The 20735-nt window shown below is 37.5% G+C and overlaps 1 protein-coding gene and 1 non-coding gene across 2 annotated transcripts; one reads left to right on the forward strand and one right to left on the reverse strand.

The window, feature by feature from the left end:
* Positions 1 to 7962: 7962 nt before the first annotated feature.
* Positions 7963 to 20273, reverse strand: LOC124643493. Its single transcript, XM_047182488.1, has 10 exons — positions 20232 to 20273; positions 15168 to 15265; positions 13857 to 14018; positions 12978 to 13147; positions 11822 to 11951; positions 11278 to 11419; positions 10747 to 10841; positions 10004 to 10145; positions 8906 to 9102; positions 7963 to 8460 (listed from the first exon to the last, which is right to left on the reverse strand). The coding sequence occupies exons 2-10, from the start codon at positions 15253 to 15255 to the stop codon at positions 8339 to 8341; spliced, it is 1248 nt and encodes a 415-aa protein (XP_047038444.1). The 5' UTR covers positions 15256 to 15265; positions 20232 to 20273; the 3' UTR covers positions 7963 to 8338.
* Positions 14716 to 14788, forward strand: Trnav-uac. Its single transcript has one exon. It is a non-coding gene; the product is annotated as a tRNA-Val (tRNA).
* Positions 20274 to 20735: the final 462 nt, after the last annotated feature.

The following is a 20735-nucleotide window of genomic DNA, read 5'->3' on the forward strand; positions in this document are numbered from 1 at the left end:
AGTAATTATGAACCTTGTGTACCTTTCAAGTTCCAGACGATCTGTGTAGGTAGGTGTGTAGGTTTTCATTTCTGTAAATCAGTTCAGTAGTTTCGGTGCGAAAACGCGATTACCGTTTTTTTAGTTTTTTATAATATATAAGTAAGAAATAAAAAAGTACTTTAATATATTGGTTCAGGTAACCTCATCATTTTGGACGATTTTGTTCTTAACCATTACTAGTGCAGTCATTGAAGCGAAAAATACGGTCTAACCTCCGAATTTTTTTACTGTGAACCGATTTGCATGAAATTTTGGTATTAGGTTCATCTTACCCTTAACTTCAAAAGTGAATATGATTTGAACTCCGCCACCCCCCCCGGGGGGCGGTTGACACCCCTTCTTTGGGGTGAATATTTTTTTTGCAAAATAATCTCGGATATCGATAGAAGACCTAATTTTAAGCTAAAGTTGTCTTTAAAGTTTAAAAAAAAATGCAATACTTTTCAAGTTATTGGCAATTGAAAATTCCCAATTTTTCACGTTTTTCATCGGTTTTTTGCAAATATCTCCAAAAATATAGGTTTTATCGAAAATTTATAAAGAACAAAATTGTAGCAGGTAAAACAACGAACAATTTGTTTTTTTATAAAAGGTCCTAAGTGCAATATTAAGCTAGATATTAAAGATCAAAGCCGTTTTTTATTTTGTCTGAAATTTAATCGACGTAGTTTATGCCATCTATTATTTTAGTAAGTTGATCAATTTACCAGTTTTATTATTTTCCGGTGACATATATACACATTACAATAGTTGTGACTCTTTATTATACTGCCTACTTTCACATTGCTCCAAATATTGACACTCCGAAGTTTTCAGTTACTAAGTAGAAAAAAATATGACAAGTTTTTGGACCGTAACTCCTTCAATTTTCATGCTATCATAATTTATAAAAAACCACTGTAAAAGTAATTAAGAGAGCTACAACATCCATCATTGCAATATATAGTAAAGAACTTTTTTCTAAAACGGTGAAGGGTTAAAGTGCTTAAGAGAGGCTGTGATTGCGCTGCCACGCGCTCTTTAAACAATTATATCTCCGTCAATTTTTGTTCGACAGAAAAAACAAACAAACCAAATTGTTTGTCAGAAAAATACCTAATTTTTTTATCAGTACACTTTTATACGTATCTGTCGTAATTTTTGAGATATTATGAAAAACAAGTGGGTTTTTCTTTAATTTGAAATTTTGTTCTTTTCGTTAATCGTGACTTTTTTGAAAAATATCTGTCCTGAAGCAGCCAAACTGATACTATCTATCAAACTCTTCATAATAAAGTTAATCCTAGGCGGAATACGATTAATTTTAATTTTGGTGGAAATGGCACTTATGAAACCCATTAATTTAAAAGAAAAAATATAAGATGCTCCCCTTATTTGCAATACAGCTCACTTATTTTACGTGCAAAAGACTTTTAATAGTACTCATCTTAAAGCTTATTTCAAGCACTACAAAACCCATTTGTATTCGAATGCATAAAATGCATCTACTCGCCGCTACATGGCATTGACCACAACGATTAAATTTCAGACAAAATAAAAAACGGCTTTGATCTTTAATATCTAGCTTAATATTGCACTTAGGACCTTTTATAAAAAAACAAATTGTTCGTTGTTTTACCTGCTACAATTTTGTTCTTTATAATTTTTCGATAAAACCTATATTTTTGGAGATATTTGCAAAAAACCGATGAAAAACGTGAAAAAATTGCGAATTTTCAATTGCCAATAACTTGAAAAGTATTGGATTTTTTTTTAAACTTTAAAGACAACTTTAGCTTAAAATTAGGTCTTCTATCGATATCCGAGGTTATTTTGCAAAAAAAATATTCACCCCAAAGAAGGGGTGTCAACCACCCCCAGGGGGGGTGGCGGAGTTCAAATCATATTCACTTTTGAAGTTAAGGGTAAGATGAACCTAATTCCAAAATTTCATGCAAATCGGTTCACAGTAAAAAAATCGTAGCAATAATGCTTCAATGACTGCACTATACATTCTTAAACTGCGTTTAACTTATCATCATCGTAATGTGCAACCAGCCTACTGAGATGACGCCACGCGCGCAATGGAAAAAGTTTCGCTCAAGTTTTTGTGACGATATTTATTTACACCATTAATTAAACATAAAGGGACACTTGGAGATTGTAATATGCGTAAAACTGTTAAAGCCTTGTTATCGTCTCACTGCTGGGCTGCGGCCTCCTCTCACACGGAGAAGGATTGAGCGTTAATCACCACGCTTGCTCAGTGTGGGTTGGTGATTTCAGACTATACATGTAGTCCAGGTTTCCTCAAGATGTTTTTCTTCACCTTTTTATCAGCCATTGGTGTCTAAGATATACTTAAGTGAAAAGTTGCATTGGTACCTGCCTGAACTGGAATCGAACCCACACCCTCATAATCAAGAGGTTGGTTTTTTACCCACTAGGACACGACTTCCGTAAAGATTCTACCTACCTAATATTGTAAGGACTTGGTTATAGATCTGAATTGTTACATCTTACTTCTTATCTTTATCATTTACTTAGACTTTTCCCAACTATGTTGGGGTCGGCTTCCAGTTTAACCGGATGTAGCTGAGTACCAGTGCTTTACAAGAAGCGACTGCCTATCTGACCTCCTCAACCCAGTTACTTGAGAAACCTGATACACTTTGATTAGACTGGTTGTCAGACTTACTGGCTTCTGACTACCCATAACTATTTCCAAAGATGTTGAAATGACAGCCGGGACCCACAATTTATCAATTGTATACCTACACAATTTTTTACAATAGTTTCCGCCCGTTGATTCACATGCGTGTACTCATTAATATTGTGTACTTCAATTTTTTTACGATACTTACATATTTTAATTAAAAGTGGCCTATGTTTATAAATGCGCTATTCGAAACTGACATAATGTTTCAAATCAGATGAGCAATTCCTGATTTTAGCGTGTTTAAACAAACAAACTCTTCAACTTTTTAATATTAGCAACTTTAGATAAGTTATATAAATTTCATACTTACATATAAAAACACACACCATCTTTAAATTCTAATACTAAAAAGACTACATAGAGAAAGTCGCAAGGCGTTTTTTGTCACCTGTGTGTGCAAAAACTAATTTGGCACGTTTGTATGCAACGGCACGGAGTGCGGGTGACATGTTAGTGTGAAGAGCCGCGGGTTTGATTCCCGGCCCGATTAATTTTGTGATTGAGTTCAGTAATAAAGTCTGGATAGATTTTGTGTTTGAAGTACCTAGTCGTGGTGGCTTCGTGGTTATAGCACTGGGGTCTGAAGTACGAGTCTGGGTTCGCTGCTGGATTAATTGCTATATGTAACTTTTGTAAGTTATAAGTACCATTTTATCTTATTGAATAGGAATAGTAAATAGATGGAAAACTTAATGTAAGTATGTAACTTGATCTTGGACACTAAAGACCGACTTAAAGTGAAGGAAAATATCGTTGAGGAAACCTGAAATAAAAAGATTAACATTACCAATCCGTGGTGATTAACGCGCTGTTTTTGCCCAGCAGTGGGACAGTGAAAAAGTGATGATGCTGTTGGGGTTGTTTATCTGTCTGTCTATCTGTCAGAGTTCATCCTCCAAGGCTTTTCCCAACTATGTTGGGGTCGGCTTCCAGTCTAACCGGATGTAGCTGAGTACCAGCGCTTCACAAGGAGCGACTACTTATCTGACCTCCTCAACCCACTTACCCGGGCAACCCAATACCCCTTGGTTAGACTGGTGTCAGACTTACTGGCTTCTGACTACCCGTAACGACTGTCAAGGGTGTTTAATGACAGCCGGGACCTACAGTTTAACGTGCCATCCGAAACACAGTCATTGGTGACTAAGATATACTTAGAAAGTACATACAAACTAATATAAATAATAAAACATATAGTCATACAATGAAAGCACTATGCTAACTACCTTTGATGTCAATAGTTAATACAGTTAAGAACTTTGATACCACATCACACTCTACTCAGATAGGTAGACGCTCCATGTGGCACACTGGTACTCAGCTGCATCCGTAACTAGAATCCGACCCCAACAAACTAAAGAAAAGGCTAGGCAGATGATACATAACGAATCTAACATCGTAAATTCTTTCATAAGTAAATACGAGCGAAGTAAAACCGAGTGCGTTTGGTTTTTCCTTCATTCTTCCATTCAGTAGTTCATTCATATCAGGGCATTGTGATTTGAATGAAAACGGCTATCAAATTGTACGTCGAGTTCTTGCATTCTCAATAATACCCGGATCATGAGCTGTATTACGGATATGTTGTGGTTAAAGTGGGAATTTTTGCTTTTTGAATCTACCTAGCCTTTTCTCAATGTTGGGGCCAGCTTCCAGTTTCTACCGGGGCTGCGGGATTGTTCGAAAGAGTTACCCCGGCCCTGGTACATAAAAGGCCTACGACGGAACACGACGGTTTTTAGTTAGTAAGAGTCTGACACTCCCTCACCGCTGCTAACCCACAGCGGGAGGGGTCCTTTGATGATTTTTGACGTCATTAAAAAAAATTGCCATTCCAGTCTAATTAGATGCAGCTGAGTATCAGTGTTTTCACAACCACACCCACTTCTACGTAATTGGATAAAATTGTACCCCATGGGAGTTTCTTTCTGGTTACCGTGGCAACGGTTGTCATAACAAAAGTTGGGGTTTTCTATTGGTTCTGATAAAGTGGGTATATACTTACTATACATTATTTATACTATACAGTATAGCATATGCCGTAGTAGACTTAGTTAAATTGTCATCATCGGCCAAGCCTTTTCCCAGCGTTGGGGTCGGCTTGCTGCAAAAGCATGCTGCTGAGTATCAGTGCTTTACAAGGAGCGACTGCCTATCTGACCTCCTCGACCCAGTTAGCCGGGCAACTCTTTATAGTGTAAGACTGTCAGACTTATTGGTTTCTGACTACTGACTGCCAGCCTATTGGGTACACTGTCGGGTGACAGCGATGAGGACCAATTATTTGAAGCGCTTTCATTGTAGGCAAATATAGTTATCGGCACGGATATTGAGCCCTGACCTTCACCTGCGCAGAAGTGATTTACTGCCTTATTGCCTTATGCGTACGGTGCGCAAAGCGATCCCCACTCTTCCGCCGAGAGCTCAATATCCGTGCCGGTAACTGTATGTAGGTTTAATGTTAAATATGTAGTTAACACAAACCTTTTTTATAAAAAGGAGATCTCTTTGTCTTTGTTATACATTAAAAACGGTTGATGAAATTAATAACGAAGGAACAAATTATATTGTTTTCGGGAACTATGAGTTTGACTGTAGTTTTTATTTTTTGTTAAAAATGAAATTGGCAATGGCAAACTTACGAAGATAACATACGTAACGCATGTGCAAATTGTCTACTACACATTTTTAAAGGCTTAGATTCGCTCTCTGTATAAAATTACATTCGAGCGAGTTGCCAATAGAAAAATATATTTTTTTTTAAATCGCGCTGTGCACTTACATGCCAGTAAAATTGACGGAAATTGACTACCCTACATAAACACTTCTGGGTTATAGAAGCTCAGAGAGCCTTTACCTAAATCTAGTAATTTTAAAAACTTCCTAACTGCACAAGTTTGCCTACAACAGGTACATACAAATCCAGTGTTATTGCGCAGTGAGTGGCAAGTACCAGTGCCGCTGAGTACCGCCGCGGTATACCACTAGTGCTGATAATACCGACACGAAAAATACTGGGAATCGGAGTTATGAAATAACATGAGGATATATCATAATAACGTCAATATTTTTTATTTACATGGATTAAGATTAAAAAAACTATGGCAGTAAAAACAAAAAAAAAACCTAAAACTAAAAAGCGTGGACATGAGGAACATTTTTTTGGAAATGTATTATTTAAAGTTATCGTTAGATTCGGAATTGCATGCTGTATATTTTAAAATTGTTATAGATATTTAATTATTTTTTTCCTAAGCATAGTTAAAACGTAGGTTGTCTAAGGTATAGCTACATCAAGCAAATTAAAGAAAAGGTCAAGATTGTGACGTATAGGAAGTTCAGGAGTTGGCGCTAGATAAAGACCCCACTCATAACCAGGGAGATGGGAAGATACCTCGTTAAGAGTGCGTGGTCGCGGTATGGGCTGATAAATCTTGATTCATCCATCGGTGCACTGGTTAAAACTCTTTTTCTTCCTCCTGCCCTGTTCCCAATTTTATTTGGGGTCGGCGCAATATGTCATCCTCTTCCATTCTCCCCTGTCACTCGTCATATTGACACTCACTCACTTCCTATTCAAGTCATCTTTCAGGCAATCCATCCATCTTTTCTAAGGTCTTCTTCTCTTCCTCTCCATCCATCTACATTCATACTTAGCACACGCTTTGTTGCATGCGTATCATCCCTCCTCATTACATGCCCATACCATGACAATCTTCTACTTCTCATCTTTTCTGCAACTGGCGCTGGTAAAAACTCTTGAAATCGAAACTGACTTGAAATGAAAAAAGACATTTACGCTTCACCACCTATGTTACTCGGACTCTTCGATCGACTTTTGGTGAAAGAATTTCTCAAATTTATTAGTTAGTAGTTTCGGAACCTTTATACACACAATGATGAAAATGTTTCACCTTTATTATATTATTCATAGTTTATAATATTAGTATAGAGGACCTAGAATATAACTATTTAAAAGTAAGCCAAGTTATTCCCTCAGAATACAGGAAAACCCTTGACATGCAGGTAGCTTTCATAAAGTCGGCTTAACATCTCTATACAGATCTCAAGAGCAGTAATAATTTGGGATTAAAATATGCATTTCTAGATATAATGTTTCTTTTCAAACGCTTAAGTGTAGCCCAGACTTGTATTAGTACTAGAGAATGTTTCGGAGTATCTTCACGGTTTCTGCGCTTTTGGTGGGTAAGCAAATATGCAGGTAGGTAAGAAAAAAGTTTTTCTTTATGTCTTTCATTGTATTTTTATGTCTATGTGTTATATTATATATTCACTATTCAGTTATTTATGTGTGTTTACTTTGTTTCAGAACTTTTCCTTCAACCTTAGTTTTTTTATTTATTTGCTGTTTAGTTAATAAGTAGGGACAATTCATCTCTGAGGCTAGGTGATTGTTCGAAAGAGTTTCCGCGGCCCTAGTACCTACGTAAAGGGATTAAGAAAGGCTGATTTTCAGCCTATTTTGAATAAATGACTTTTTATCTTTAAGAACATTTTGGGTTAGTAATAGTTTGATACTCCCTCACGCTGCACCCACAGCGAGTTGGGTCGTATGATGATTTCCAACTAACAAAAAAAAGGACAATTTATCTCATCATCCTCCGAGCCTTTTTCCCAACTATGTTGGGGTCGGCTTCCAGTCTAACCGGATGTAGCTGAGTACCAGTGCTTTACAAGAAGCGACTGCCTATCTGAAATTTATCTAGGTGTATGAAAAAAGGTATTCAGGTAACTATATTCACGGGAAAAAACCATGAACACTATTCAGTATTTTTTTTACTTTTGCTTAAACTCAGTTTAACGAAGTTAGAGGATAATGTAATATAGACATGAAAGTAGAGAAAACGCCATCTATGTTTAAACGTTTGAACCTCTTTCGGTACCTAAGGGTTGCTTACTATTACAGTTTTCAGAAAGTCAACCGATGTGCTAGTTGGGCTACTGATTCCTTGATGGCGCTAGCAATATTTAAGTTATGGTAAAAAAAAACAAAAGACTCCGATAAATTAAGATCTTCCTTTTTTTGGGAAATCTATTAAGTATTATGAAATAGAATGTCTAAGTCTAAACTTATTGGGCAACTCCTTATTTTTGAAAAGTTGGTTAAAAACTCGGCATTAGGCCGCTTTTACTTCATACGAGTGCGTGGGTTGGTATGTAAATAGGTAAGTATAATAAAAGATAACAATGAAACAACTTTGTAATTTTTTATAATTTTCATTTATTTAAGTCTATAAATGCAAATTAAATGCCCTCCATTAACAAACTAGTAAATGCATTATCTCTTAAACATAAATAATAATCTCAAATTATCAAAACTCCAGTAAAATAAATTAAAACAGTCTTTAAACCACGCTAAGCGGCCATATTAAATGCTTTGACAGCTGTCAAAAATGATAGCAAGAAGTTCAGTACATGAGTATTTAATTCAGAAAAAAGACACAAAAATAAATTAAAAAATCCTTAACATCGATTGCAAGTAAAAATAAAAGCTTTTAAAGTACCTACTTTTTCAAAAAATATTTTCATACTGGCAATCAAAATGGCATGTCTGTTTCATCCAAAGTGCAAAGGAATTTAGATCCTACCGAAACAGTTATTAAGTACATTATAGCTGAACCGGTATCCTTGTTCTGGTATGCCGTCAGTCACTAGATTGTCACTCTTGAAGTGGACGTAGAGGGGTCCAGGGGGGGTTGCTGAAAAATAATAAAAGAAAATAAGTGTTAAGTACTGAAAGATAATTTTTAACATTCTAGGCCTATTTTCGGGAAAAATAAGCGTCTAAAAGTCTAAGCCTTTTCGGGCCTTTTTCCAGCTTTGTTGGAAGCGACTGCTCACCTCCTTAACCTAGTTACTCGTACAACTCGATGGCTACCCCTTGGTAAGACTAGTGGTCAGACTTTCTGGCTTCTGACTACCCGTAACGACTGTCAAAGATGTTCAAATGACAGCCTTACTTAATATTATGAGTGTGAAAGTAGCTGACTGTCCGACTTTTTGACCAGAAGTAATGAACCGATTCAAACGAAATAAGCTAAACACAGTCTAACCTGAGAAGGACCAAACAAACATTTTATCCTCATGCTGAAAGACGTTCCCTCTAAACACAGAGAAACAGCTAGTTTCATAAAGCATACTTACAAGCAATAATCTGATTAGCAGCACTAGCCCCACAGAACTTGGATCCTCTCAATCCATCAGCAGTCTCCGCTTCAGGGATGAACAGGTAATCCTCAGATTGAGGAGTTCCTCTGGTCACTGGGTTGATCTGACAGTCAGTATCCAGGTAGATGTTGGTCTCATCACGGTATGCCATGTTGAAGGTAGCTGCTGTGAATCTGGAGAGAAGATGACGGTTACATTTTAGTAACTGTTGATGAATAACGTCTGTATATAGGATATTGAAATGAAATGAAATGAAATCGTTTATTTTGCAAGTTGAACATTACATCACTTTTACACGTCCTTTTAAGAACGCTGAGGTCGGCATTTCCTAACTGACTGATCCCTGAGAAGAAACGCCGAAACAAACTCAAGGGTCATAGTCTCTTTTATATTTATTAAGGTCTTATTGGGGAGATCGAGTCTTATATGTAGCTGCTCCGTTCTTCTTTATTATGCTTAGTTATTTTCAGAACTGTTTTATGTGGGGTTAGAATCATTTGCGCAGACAGGTGCACTCCCTATTTCTTCACTCTCATAGTCCGATGGGACGGCAATCCGACACCACCGGAGAGAGATCAGGCGCAGGACTGACATTAACATGCCCTCTGATGCACGGGTATATGAATTACCAACTTCCAGATACTGGGATGCTTTGTGAATGTTTCTTAAAACCCAAATCAAAGCGATTTAGACCCGGGAATCGAACCCGTAATCCAGTGTACAGCAGATACGCTATGCGACAACTAGACGAACAAGGCAACAATGTACGAGATAACTAGAATTCGTAGGAACATAAAAGATCTTAGCAGAGGAAGAATAAAGAATAGTATCTATCTGGATGCACCAAATGATTCTTCAGTATACTGCAGTCAAGTAAGGAAGAATACACATACATATGTAGAATAGTATTTATCTATTGCTAACACTTTTTGTCTTGTTGACAAATTAAGACAGCAATAGATTTAAACAAGCTTTAACTTTAATGGAGCTTTGTGCAACTGATGGAACCTGCAAAGTAAACCAAAGCCATGGGAAAGAACTACAAAGGTACTAAGGAAAAAAACTAAAACTTACTTGATACCGCAAACATCAGGGCTCTTCTTGAAGCACGTGGAGTAGATGAGGTTTCCTATGTACGGACCCTGACCTCGATTATAGTTGAACGATTCAAACGCTCCTGCCCGATCCGGGTAGTACTGCAGACATCCGGGTGGCGCTGGAAATAACCGGATCATTAGATAAGATGAAGATGGAAGTATATAGAGAATTTGAAGAGTTGGTTTAGGCAGGATTCTTTGCCTGACAATCCACCAACGAGGAGTGGAGAAGTTATTAAACAACCAAAAGAATTTCGTTGTACAAACATTTTGTGTCTGTGTGCCCGGGTAACTGGGTTGAGGAGGTCAGTTAGGCAGACACTCCTTGTAAAGCACACGTACTCAGCTGCATCCGGTTAGACTGGAAGCCGACCCCAACATAGTTGGGAAAAGGCTCGGGAGGTTATGAAATATTTTACCTCCGTCTACTCAGTAGTATCATTAAACGGAGTAATTCTATTGGTTGTTTAAAAACGTCAGGACTCCGTACCGCTTTGGTGGAGTCCAGGCAGTCCTCTTTAAAAAACAGTTATTTGTATTCATATGTTTTCCGCTTACATTCCTAGCTTTCACGAAATCAATCCATCTTTTCTTAAGTCTTCTTTCCCCTCTCCATCCACTTTCATACTTAACACACTCTTTAACCCTTCTCATTACATGCCCAAAAAATCACGATGATTGAGTATTCTGTTAGAAATATGGACGGTACAATAGACTTACCAATAAGGTACTCGTCTCTATCAGCTGAGCTACCTCCGAAGGGAGTTGAAGGCAGACTCTGGGTTATTGACTCCAAGATACCGTCGCGGAATTTTCTGTAAACAAAATCTATATAGTAAATCATCATGACTTTATAACTTGAAGTATTGTCAAAGGTTACGATCTCTTGTGCAGTTGCGAGACTGGTGTCATTTTCACCGTTACATTATTTTTAAAGCATTTTCTTGTAACCGTAATCATCTTTTTGTTTAGGGGAAATCATCAAATAATCTCGCTCGCTCGTGTGTGCAGCGTGAGTGTCAGACTCTTACTGTATAAAACTCAACATTTTACCAGGCCCTTTATGTACCAGGGCCACTAACTTTACCATATCTGCTGTTGAGTTTATTCCACCACTTCTTATTCCCGGAAATAACACATAGGAAGTGGTGAAGGGCGGGCGTTTTGAGTACTGTGTTTTGGACCTTCAAAAAGTGTTGATTTTCAGTCTACTCTGAATAAATGATTTTTTATCTTTATCTGGAAACTTACCCAAGTGTGTTGAAGCATTCCAACTGGGTGACCTTAATCTTCCATGTGGCTTGTGGCAAGTTAGGCTGAGTCACTCGGTCAGCAATCTTGAAGTTAATCCTAATAGCGCGGCTGTTGGTAGACGCGTTTACTCTTACATATACTGTGGACAAGAAGAGAAGTTAGGTATAATTCCTCTTATAGAATGTCTATAAAGTATACCAGATTTTACTAGCAGTTTAGCTTGTATGCTCTAGGAACTGTCGGATATAAAGTACTCTATATATCCTTCGTTAATGAAAGATTTTTACCAATTAGACCAGTAGCTCCTGAAAGCGTGTTCAAGCAAACAAACTCTTCATCTTTATTGTTCAAATAAATACTCAGCCAACCATCTGGCTATCGGCTGACAGTTATAGTTGGATTGCAATAATCTGTCTATCTGTAGACTTTATTACTAGAGATAGATTTTGACATTGCTTGTATGGAGGCTTATATCAAAATTCATTAAGCAAACAAACGTTATGGAATCCCGCCGAAATAAATTACAAAGGCGTATACTTACAATGCTGCCCATTATTATCACCACAAAGAGGAGGTAGAATGTCAGAGTTAGCCTGAAGGTTGGTCACTTGGAAGATGTCATTCCTGCACGTGAAGCCAGGACGCTGGGTCACGTTCTCTACTGGGTCCACCTAGAAATGAGATGTAAGTTAGTACGAGTACAAGAAGAAAATAGTGTAGCCTGATGAAGGAAGAAAGCTGTATTTTTTGTGGGAGTTCTGATAGTTAACAATGTAAGTACATATTGTGTGCTACAGGTTTACGAATTTATGTAGGTAAATAAAAGTTGTGTCCGATTTTTTTCCCAAATAATTGAAATCAAGATATAAAACAGCAGAGAATTCATTTTCTACACTTTTTGATATTTGAACTTGTAGTGGGAACAGAAAGACATAATCTGTGGGCTTTGAGTGTTTAGCTATCACGATCCACGAGATACAGTTACAAGTAAAGTTCATCATCCTCCGAGCCTTTTTCCCAATCATGTTGGGGTCGGCTTCCAGTCTAACCGGATTCAGCTGAGTACCAGTGCTTTACAAGAAGCGACTGCCTATCTGACCTCCTCAACCCAGTTACCCGGGCAACCCGATACCCCTTGGTTAGACTGGTGTCAGACTTACTGGCTTCTGATTACCCGTAACGACTGCCAAGGATGTTCACTGACAGCCGGGACATACAGTTTAACGTGCCATCCGAAACACAGTCAATGGTGTCTAAGATATACTTAGAAAGTACATACAAACTTAGAAAAGTTGCATTGGTATTTGCCTGACCTGGGATCGAACCCGCGCCCTCATACTTGAGAGGTTGGTCCTTTACCCACTAGGCCACCACGACAGTTACTAGTAAAGTTATAGTAATAATACCCCGTTTTTACCCTTTGGGTACGGATCCCCAAAATAGACTACTTTCTAGTGCTAATAACTTTATTCTTTGAAACTTTGTACGGATGTATGTTTATGAATATACGCGTTACTATGTGTTACATACACATAGTATGCATGTGAGTGCATCTGTTATTATCATCTACCTAGACTTTTCCCGAGGCACAAAAACCACTGAATGGATTTTGTTGTATAACGCATAGCATGTAGAACGGGTTATGTCACTTAAGTATATTATAGCTTGTAGATATAATAAGTTATTTATCAACTCACAGTGGTAGGTGGAGCCAAGTTAAAGGTTTCGAAGTCGATCCTCATTTGGCAGACATTGTTGTTGTTGATCTCGACGTTGTAGGAGCACTCCAGGCCTGAGGACTCGTGGTTGAGGGGGGGGTTGATGAACACCGCCACCTTCGTGTTCGTGCGGACGTCGCAGGCGTTTACTGGAAAAGAAAAAAGTTAATAAGTGACTGCTGGGTTCAAAAGAGTTACTGCAGCCTTGGTAACTGAAGAACTCCAGGAGGAACACGGTGGGCTTTCCGGTCCCCTTTATTGTGAATTTTGTCCTCAAATTTACAAAGAAATGCCCAAGATTTTGGAAATTAGCCATAAAGTAAATAAGAGTGCTGTAAAAAGGTCTAAATAGTGTACTCATGGCGGAAAAGACTAGAAACCCTAATTTAAATAAGTGTCATCTGACATGGCAAGAGTCTTTTCAAACTGAACACTTACATGAACAGCAAATGCCGAAAACTCCACAGAAGCCAACAGCCTTGCCTCCCTGAGTGTTGCACTGGTTGCGTGACAGACAGACACCTTCAGTAGTCCTGTCGGTACTGAGACACTGTTCTCCGATCAAGCTCGATACTCACAGGAACAGCAAGTGGCGAAAACTCCACAGAAGCCAATAGCCTTGCCTCCCTGAGTGTTGCACTGGTTGCGTGACAGACAGACACCTTCAGTAGTCCTGTCGGTACTGAGACACTGTTCCCCAATTATACTCAATACTTACATGAACAGCAAGTGGCGAAAACTCCACAGAAGCCAATAGCCTTGCCTCCCTGAGTGTTGCACTGGTTGCGTGATAGACAGACACCCCTGGTTGTCCTGTCGGCACTAAGACACTGTTTACCAATCAAACTCAATACTTACATGAACAGCAAGTGGCGAAAACTCCACAGAAGCCAATAGCCTTGCCCCCCTGAGTGTTGCACTGGTTGCGTGACAGACACACTCCCCCGGTGGTTCTGTCAGCACTGAGACACTGTTCTCCGTTGCCTACTGTGAAGATGTTCGCTGGATTCTGGCGAGGAGCTGCGGAAAGAATGTTGTGTTAATGATTTATGTATTGGTTTAAAGTTGAATAATATTCGTGGGTACTGCCTATCTAGCAGTAATTTTGACTGAAGTTCAATTATATGGGCGGGTGACTGGTAGGCAGTAAAATGGATTATTTTTTTATGTTCATCATAATCAGCCTTTTTATTGTCCCACTGCTGGGCTGCAGCCTCCTCTCACAAAAAGAAGGATTGAGTGTTAACTAATAATATCTAATAATGGTGTCTAGACCGATAATCAACCCGTAATCTATCTATTTAAAATCGACTCCATCCAAAGGTTGTCTGTAAGAGATTGCTTTTGAGCGATAAGACCGCCTGTTGTACTCACACGTATTTGTTTGTAATGTCTTTGTCTATGTTTGTTTTGGTGTACAATAAAGAATATTCTATCTATCTATCTATCAACCACGGCGGCTGTTCTCATTACGGAGATCAGTCAACTGCGCAGGACATATTATAGTGCACGCACATTTGCTTGGACACGTGCACTCTCTATTCCGTCACTCTCATAGCCCGATAGGACGAGAATCCGACACCACTGGAGCGAGATCAGGAGTTTGGACTCTCTGGGCTGCATTGTGAAAGTGTTTTTAAAGCCTACGAAGCAATTGCATCCCGACCCGCTAATCGAACCCGAGAGCATTCACGGAATTTGCCATATATTACAACGTGGTTCCGTGGTGTAGTGGTTATCACATCTGCTTTACACGCAGAAGGCCGCCAGTTCGATCCTGGCTGGAATCATATCTTTTTGAAACAACAATTCACTTTGTTTTAAGGTAATTAACACCACTTATTTTTAACCGAATAATTTTGAGTTGGGCAATGGGCAGCAATTGTACGGCTGGTTATGGTATGGTTATCGTTGTAGTTAAATAGTGCACTTAGATCTTAGTAATTTATTTTTAAAGCAATTTTTTAACACTAGTAAGTACGCTAAATCGATTTTGAGTTATCTTCTAATATAGGTATAAAAATGAATTGCTGTTTATTAGTCTTACTGAAAAGCGAGAACGATGTTTCTTATTTTGGTTTTAAAATGTTTATAGTGGTCCCACTCTGGACCATAGTTTAAACGATACGAAGTTTAGGTCTGGGCTATCTGTGTTGATATATTACTTACTTCTAAAGTTAGTATTGTCTACAACGGACGCGCTGGTGTACCCCACAACGCAGACGAGTAACACCCGCATCAACCTCTGCAGCGCCATCTTATTTTAACTGAAACAGAACAACATTATCGTAAATAATTTAATCAAGTAACTCTTCCCCGCGATTCGACCGGCATCCCGGGCAAATTAATTTCCGGTCCCAGGTAAAAACTAGCCTATGTCTAAGGCCAGCAGTGAACGCGATGGTCGGCAAACCTTTTTTTTTTTTTAATCTTGATTCCAACCATAGTTTTCAGTCGATTTTTGTAGTGTACTACCATTCATCTTCATACTGATTTATAAATGAACCCAAACAAATTACCGGCCGACCTAAAAAAGGCTACAGTCTTATTAAAGTAAATAAGTACATTATACTTAATTTAATACTAATAAAACGGTCATCGAATATATCAATAAAATATACGAGTAATTAGTAATTTATTCCGTGTTTTTTTACCATCTCAATAAAACTCTGTTGAAATTAGCTCAATAAAGTGCATAAAAACAAGATCGTTTAAAAGTCCCGCAAACACAACATTTAAGAAAAGAGCAACGATTTAACGAGAATCAATAAAATGTGTAATTTAATTCATTTGGGTCAATTTCAAATGTTTTTATTTTAGAGTTCCGCAACGCAAAACCATTTACCATTTACCTAAGGTATTCTTTGGTGAAACATAACTTTTTAACAACGAAAAATCTACAGTCGCGTATTTTCTTAATTATCTTGACCAACTAATATGATAGAGAGGAACCTTTTTTATGTTTGTTTGTACCTAAACTTCTGAACCAATTTAAAGAACAAGAAAGAAAGAGAATGCATTTACTTAAATTTCTTTTTATTTCACTGCTATGAAGTTAGGCTATCCCCGAGTAACATAGGAGATATTTGTCAGTCAAGTTGACCCGGGACGCGGATAAAACCGCGGGGACACAGCTAGTATACAATATAGGAAAATTAACGTAATCAATCACAGGTATGGGGAATACATAACATAAATAAATACATCCGAAATCACATCATTTAACGCCACTCATTATTTTTATAAAGATTAAGATACCTTATCAGTACCTATAATACAAACCAATTAAAAATGTCTAACTACAAAGTTACATGTGAAAGAATAAATTATAGGCACGGAACTACAACTAAAAAAAATATTATATGTAATTTCTCACATGCGGAACCCACAAAATCTTCCACCTTAAACCGCCCACACGTTATTGCGAAAGGGATTTAAAAAAACGAAAAAATTTAAACTACAGTAACTGAACTAATAACTTCGTTCATTGAACCCGACCGGTTTAACTCGAGGTTCTAATCATGGGTACCATAGAACATAGAGTAGTTATTTATGTCATGAGGAAATAGCATAGATTTACCATGGATATCTGTGGGAACCGTGGATTAGAGGCCGTTTAAAAACCTGCTGTCGGGTATGGAAAAATATAGTTTGTTGCGCCACTTCTTCTTCCAAGCAAAAACAAATAGGAAGTGGTGAAGGGTGGGCGTTTTGGGGGCTGTCTATTGTAAATTCCCGACGTTCAAAAAGTGCCGTCTCGCAGCCAAGTTTGAATAAATGAGTTTTGATTTTGATTTTGTTTGGCCGCGCTTTTCTTAGGGACCAGTGGGACCAACTTGAATAAAAAACTTTCAGTGTTATACCTATTTTCAACGACATCTCAGCTTCCGTTTTTGAGTAAATAATTGTTTACTTTGAAAATTCATAGTAAACAGTTGTTCTAAGAAAACTGACGTTTATGTGGTCGATAAACTTGGGCCTTGCTAAGGAAAGCTATGGATGCGAGAAGCCGAAAATAGATCTCAGTGGCGTGCACTTGGAGAGGCCTATGTCCAGCAGTGGACTGCGATAGGCTGATGATGATGATGATGATGATGATGAAGGAAAGCTATCAACTACTTTTTACATATTTGCGGAAAGAGGTTCGATAGGAACCCAGCATCTTTAATACCATATTTCTCATACCTTTTAATATTTGCCCAACTCATAATTACACTAAAAGTAATTAAGTAGAACCACCCAAGTATACTTTATCCAAACTGAAATGAAACCCAAAATCTCAAGTCTAAAGTAGCAACTACTTAACAACCAACTACCTAATTTCCATGCAACATGATGCAACAGCCAATCAAGAAACTATTCCCATTGCATAACATTCAATCAACAAAAAACCAGTTAACTACCTTTAACTAACGGTTAAAAACGATAAACTATCAGTTAACACATGACGGCTAATCTCAAGCAAATAAGTTTTTTGCTTCGAACTAATCGGGACTGGTTCTCGCAACGGTAAAGTTTGGAGTGTAGTAAGTAGATACGATAACCAAATATTGTACTGTTAATTCTGACGCAACGCTTAATGGTTCACCGTTATATTGATAGGCAATTTTGTTTTAGACTAATTATTATATATATGTTTCCTATGACGTAAAGTTCAGTGTATAAATCAAAGTCAATTGGTTGAATTAGCCAATCAATCACACGACTAGCCCTTTGACTCAACAATGTCTATTCAAGTTGTGAAGTGGCAATGGTCAGGGCACATAGCTCGCAGAAAATGGATGATGGGGCAGCAATTTTGTGTCATTGGTGTCCAAGATATACTTAGAAAGTACATACAAACTTAGAAAAGTTGAATTGGTACTTGCCTGATCTGGAATCGAACCCACACCCACATACTCGAGAGGTTGGTTCTTTACCCACTAGGCCACCACGACTCAGGCTATCACAGTACCAAAAATTTTAATCGGTTCAGTGTTCAGTAGTTTTAACGAAATGGCCGGACAGACAAACGTTAGTTAGCAAGGATTGTGGTCATTTCCACTTGACTTATTATAACAGGAAACGAATTCAAGATCAAAACAGGTTTGGATCATATAAAAAATATCCATTCATAGATAAAAACTAGTTTTGAAGTCTAGAAATAAATATGTGTGTCAAAATAACAGCGAACTCGTTTTTTCTAGTGACAGTAGAAAGTTTAATTTTATTAATTAGTGCTTATTTATTTATTTTTAAATATATGCAAATGGTTTATTGTGTCTGTGTAAGTTTAATGTAATAAAATCGTAAACTTTCACTGATAAAAATATTGTCGTGATCCTTTCTTATTTTTTATTAATTGTCTGTCTGTGGAGGTCAGATAGACATTCGCTCCATGTCATGTACCCATTCAGCTATGTTTAACACCCGTAAAAGTGATGTTGCTATCAAAGAAAGAGCTGAAAATCCGCTAGTGTGAATACGCAGTAAGTTTAGTATAACAAACATTCAGTTCATCTAAATGTTGACTATTAGAAAACACCCAGGCGTTAAGTCAGACTTTGCACATTGTTTTTTGTAACATTTGTGCAAAAAGAAAATTTAATAAATTATTACAAATTCACGAATCGCTCGCCGTATGGTATCACCGAGTACCCACTATCTGTTCTGAGGGAACTACTTCTCGCACCTAATAAAAAGTAGCCTTTAATATTATTATCCTTTATCAAGATTTAGGTAGTTTGCCTGCCGGGGCTGCGGGATTGTTTGAAAGAGTTACCGCGGCGCTGGTGCTGGCCTACGAAGGTACATGATGGGTTTTAGTTAGGAGTCTGACACTCCCTCATGCTTTACCCACAGCGGGAGGGGTAATTTGATGATTTCCTATAAAAAGCTCTAGCTAGCTAGAATATTCCATTATCCTCCTGAACTTAACCCAATTCTATTTCTGTTCGGCGCAGCATATTTCTTTTGCCGGCATCTCACAAGTAACATTCTTTCTAGCCATATCGACTTTAATACGTAGAGTGTATATTGAAGTTAAATCTAGAATATTTTTTTACCGGATACCGTGAAAGCGCAACAGACATTTATAATATTAGTAAGACTACACTAAAAGCTTAAAGTTACCACGCACACACTAAGTCTATAAAATTTTCTTCCCCATTCAAAGAATAACAGTTACATACTAAGAATTCCAGGCAGACTGAAATAAAGGTATTTTCTAAGCTGAGTTGTAAAACCTATCGTTTGCTAGGCGAGACAATAGCTCATAGAATATATTTTCAATAAATTTTATTATCTTTTGGAACAAATGTTAGCGGGACTTGAAATGTAGGCAGTTAAGTTGTAACTTGAATTTGAAAGTTAGAAACGGACAAGTGCGAGTCGGACTCGCGCAAGAACTTCGTCGGGTTCCGTACCGAAATGAGCAAAAAAATCACGTTGTTTTGTATGGGAGCCCCCCAAAATATTTATTTTATTCTAGTTTTCAGTATTTGTTGTTATAGCGGCAACAGAAATACATCATCTGTGAAAATTTCAACTCTAACTATAGCGGTTCATGAGATACAGCCTGACGGACGGACGGAAAATTCTTTCACTGTAGAAAGGCTACACTCTTCCCGAGTAATATAGGCTATATTTTATCCGGGTATAACTCTCCTTGGGATGTGGGTGAAACCGAGAAAGACTCAGTATAGTTTATATTTTAGCAGAATTATTAACATATACGCTACTTTTTAAACTACATATATTATGTCCTTATAAAATTACATTATATATTATTAGGATAGATGAATAATATACTGATATCAGTATTCATGTATTTTACGAAGCTTGAAGCTTATATTAATGATATCAATGAATAACCACCCAACGATGAAGTTTTTTTGGCATCTTATTTTTCATTAACACTTTCTATTTTTTTTTTAATCTAGAACTTTTATTTTAAAGAGTAACACGAACTTTATAATTAACTAGAGTACCTAGTTTCATAATTTTGATTTATTTAATTGTTGATGATTTTTATTGCTATTTGAAAAGCAGCAAACTACCTAATATTTTTAGACCATATTTTATTGCCTATGCACTTTCTTATATTAATTAATTCTGTCTTAAGTTAAAAATCAAAATTATTTTACATTTAAGTACAACAAGATGCAGCTCAATTTTAATTTAACAAAACATGGAAAAAAACATTCTAGAAAAATTTACAAAAAAATAAAAAATAAATATATAAAGGGTACATACGTGTAAATCCGTGGCTGGTTTTCGCTGAATAAGCATAGTTATGCAACGTGCTCTCTTATATACAGGCGAGATGACCGCTACGCGAGGTGAGGAGATTGCGAAATGATGCTGTTAATGTAGTGAGAGATATGCTAAAGATATGTTGAAGCTATGGTTTGTGGCACAGGATAAGTAGCGGGATGAATTGATTTAGACTTTAAAAGAGACTGTGACCCTTGTGTTAGTTTCAGTGTGTCTTTACACTAAGGACATCATGCAGCTGTTCTAGACATACTAAAGTGCACTAGCATTTGCGCAAACAAAAGTGTACCCTCATAGCCTGATGTGACAACAATCTAACACGACCGGAGAGAAATGTACCAATCTCTAATTTCCAGACTCTAGGCTGTTTGCTTAAAGTTTATAAAATATTAACTCACCAAGGAATTTCGGCCCGACCCAGGAATCGACCACCAAGAAGGTGAACAGACGACCTTATAAAGGTCGCCGGAAGACGCTGGATGC

Source organism: Helicoverpa zea, chromosome 27, assembly GCF_022581195.2.
Source record: "Helicoverpa zea isolate HzStark_Cry1AcR chromosome 27, ilHelZeax1.1, whole genome shotgun sequence".
Classification (NCBI taxonomy): domain Eukaryota; kingdom Metazoa; phylum Arthropoda; class Insecta; order Lepidoptera; family Noctuidae; genus Helicoverpa; species Helicoverpa zea.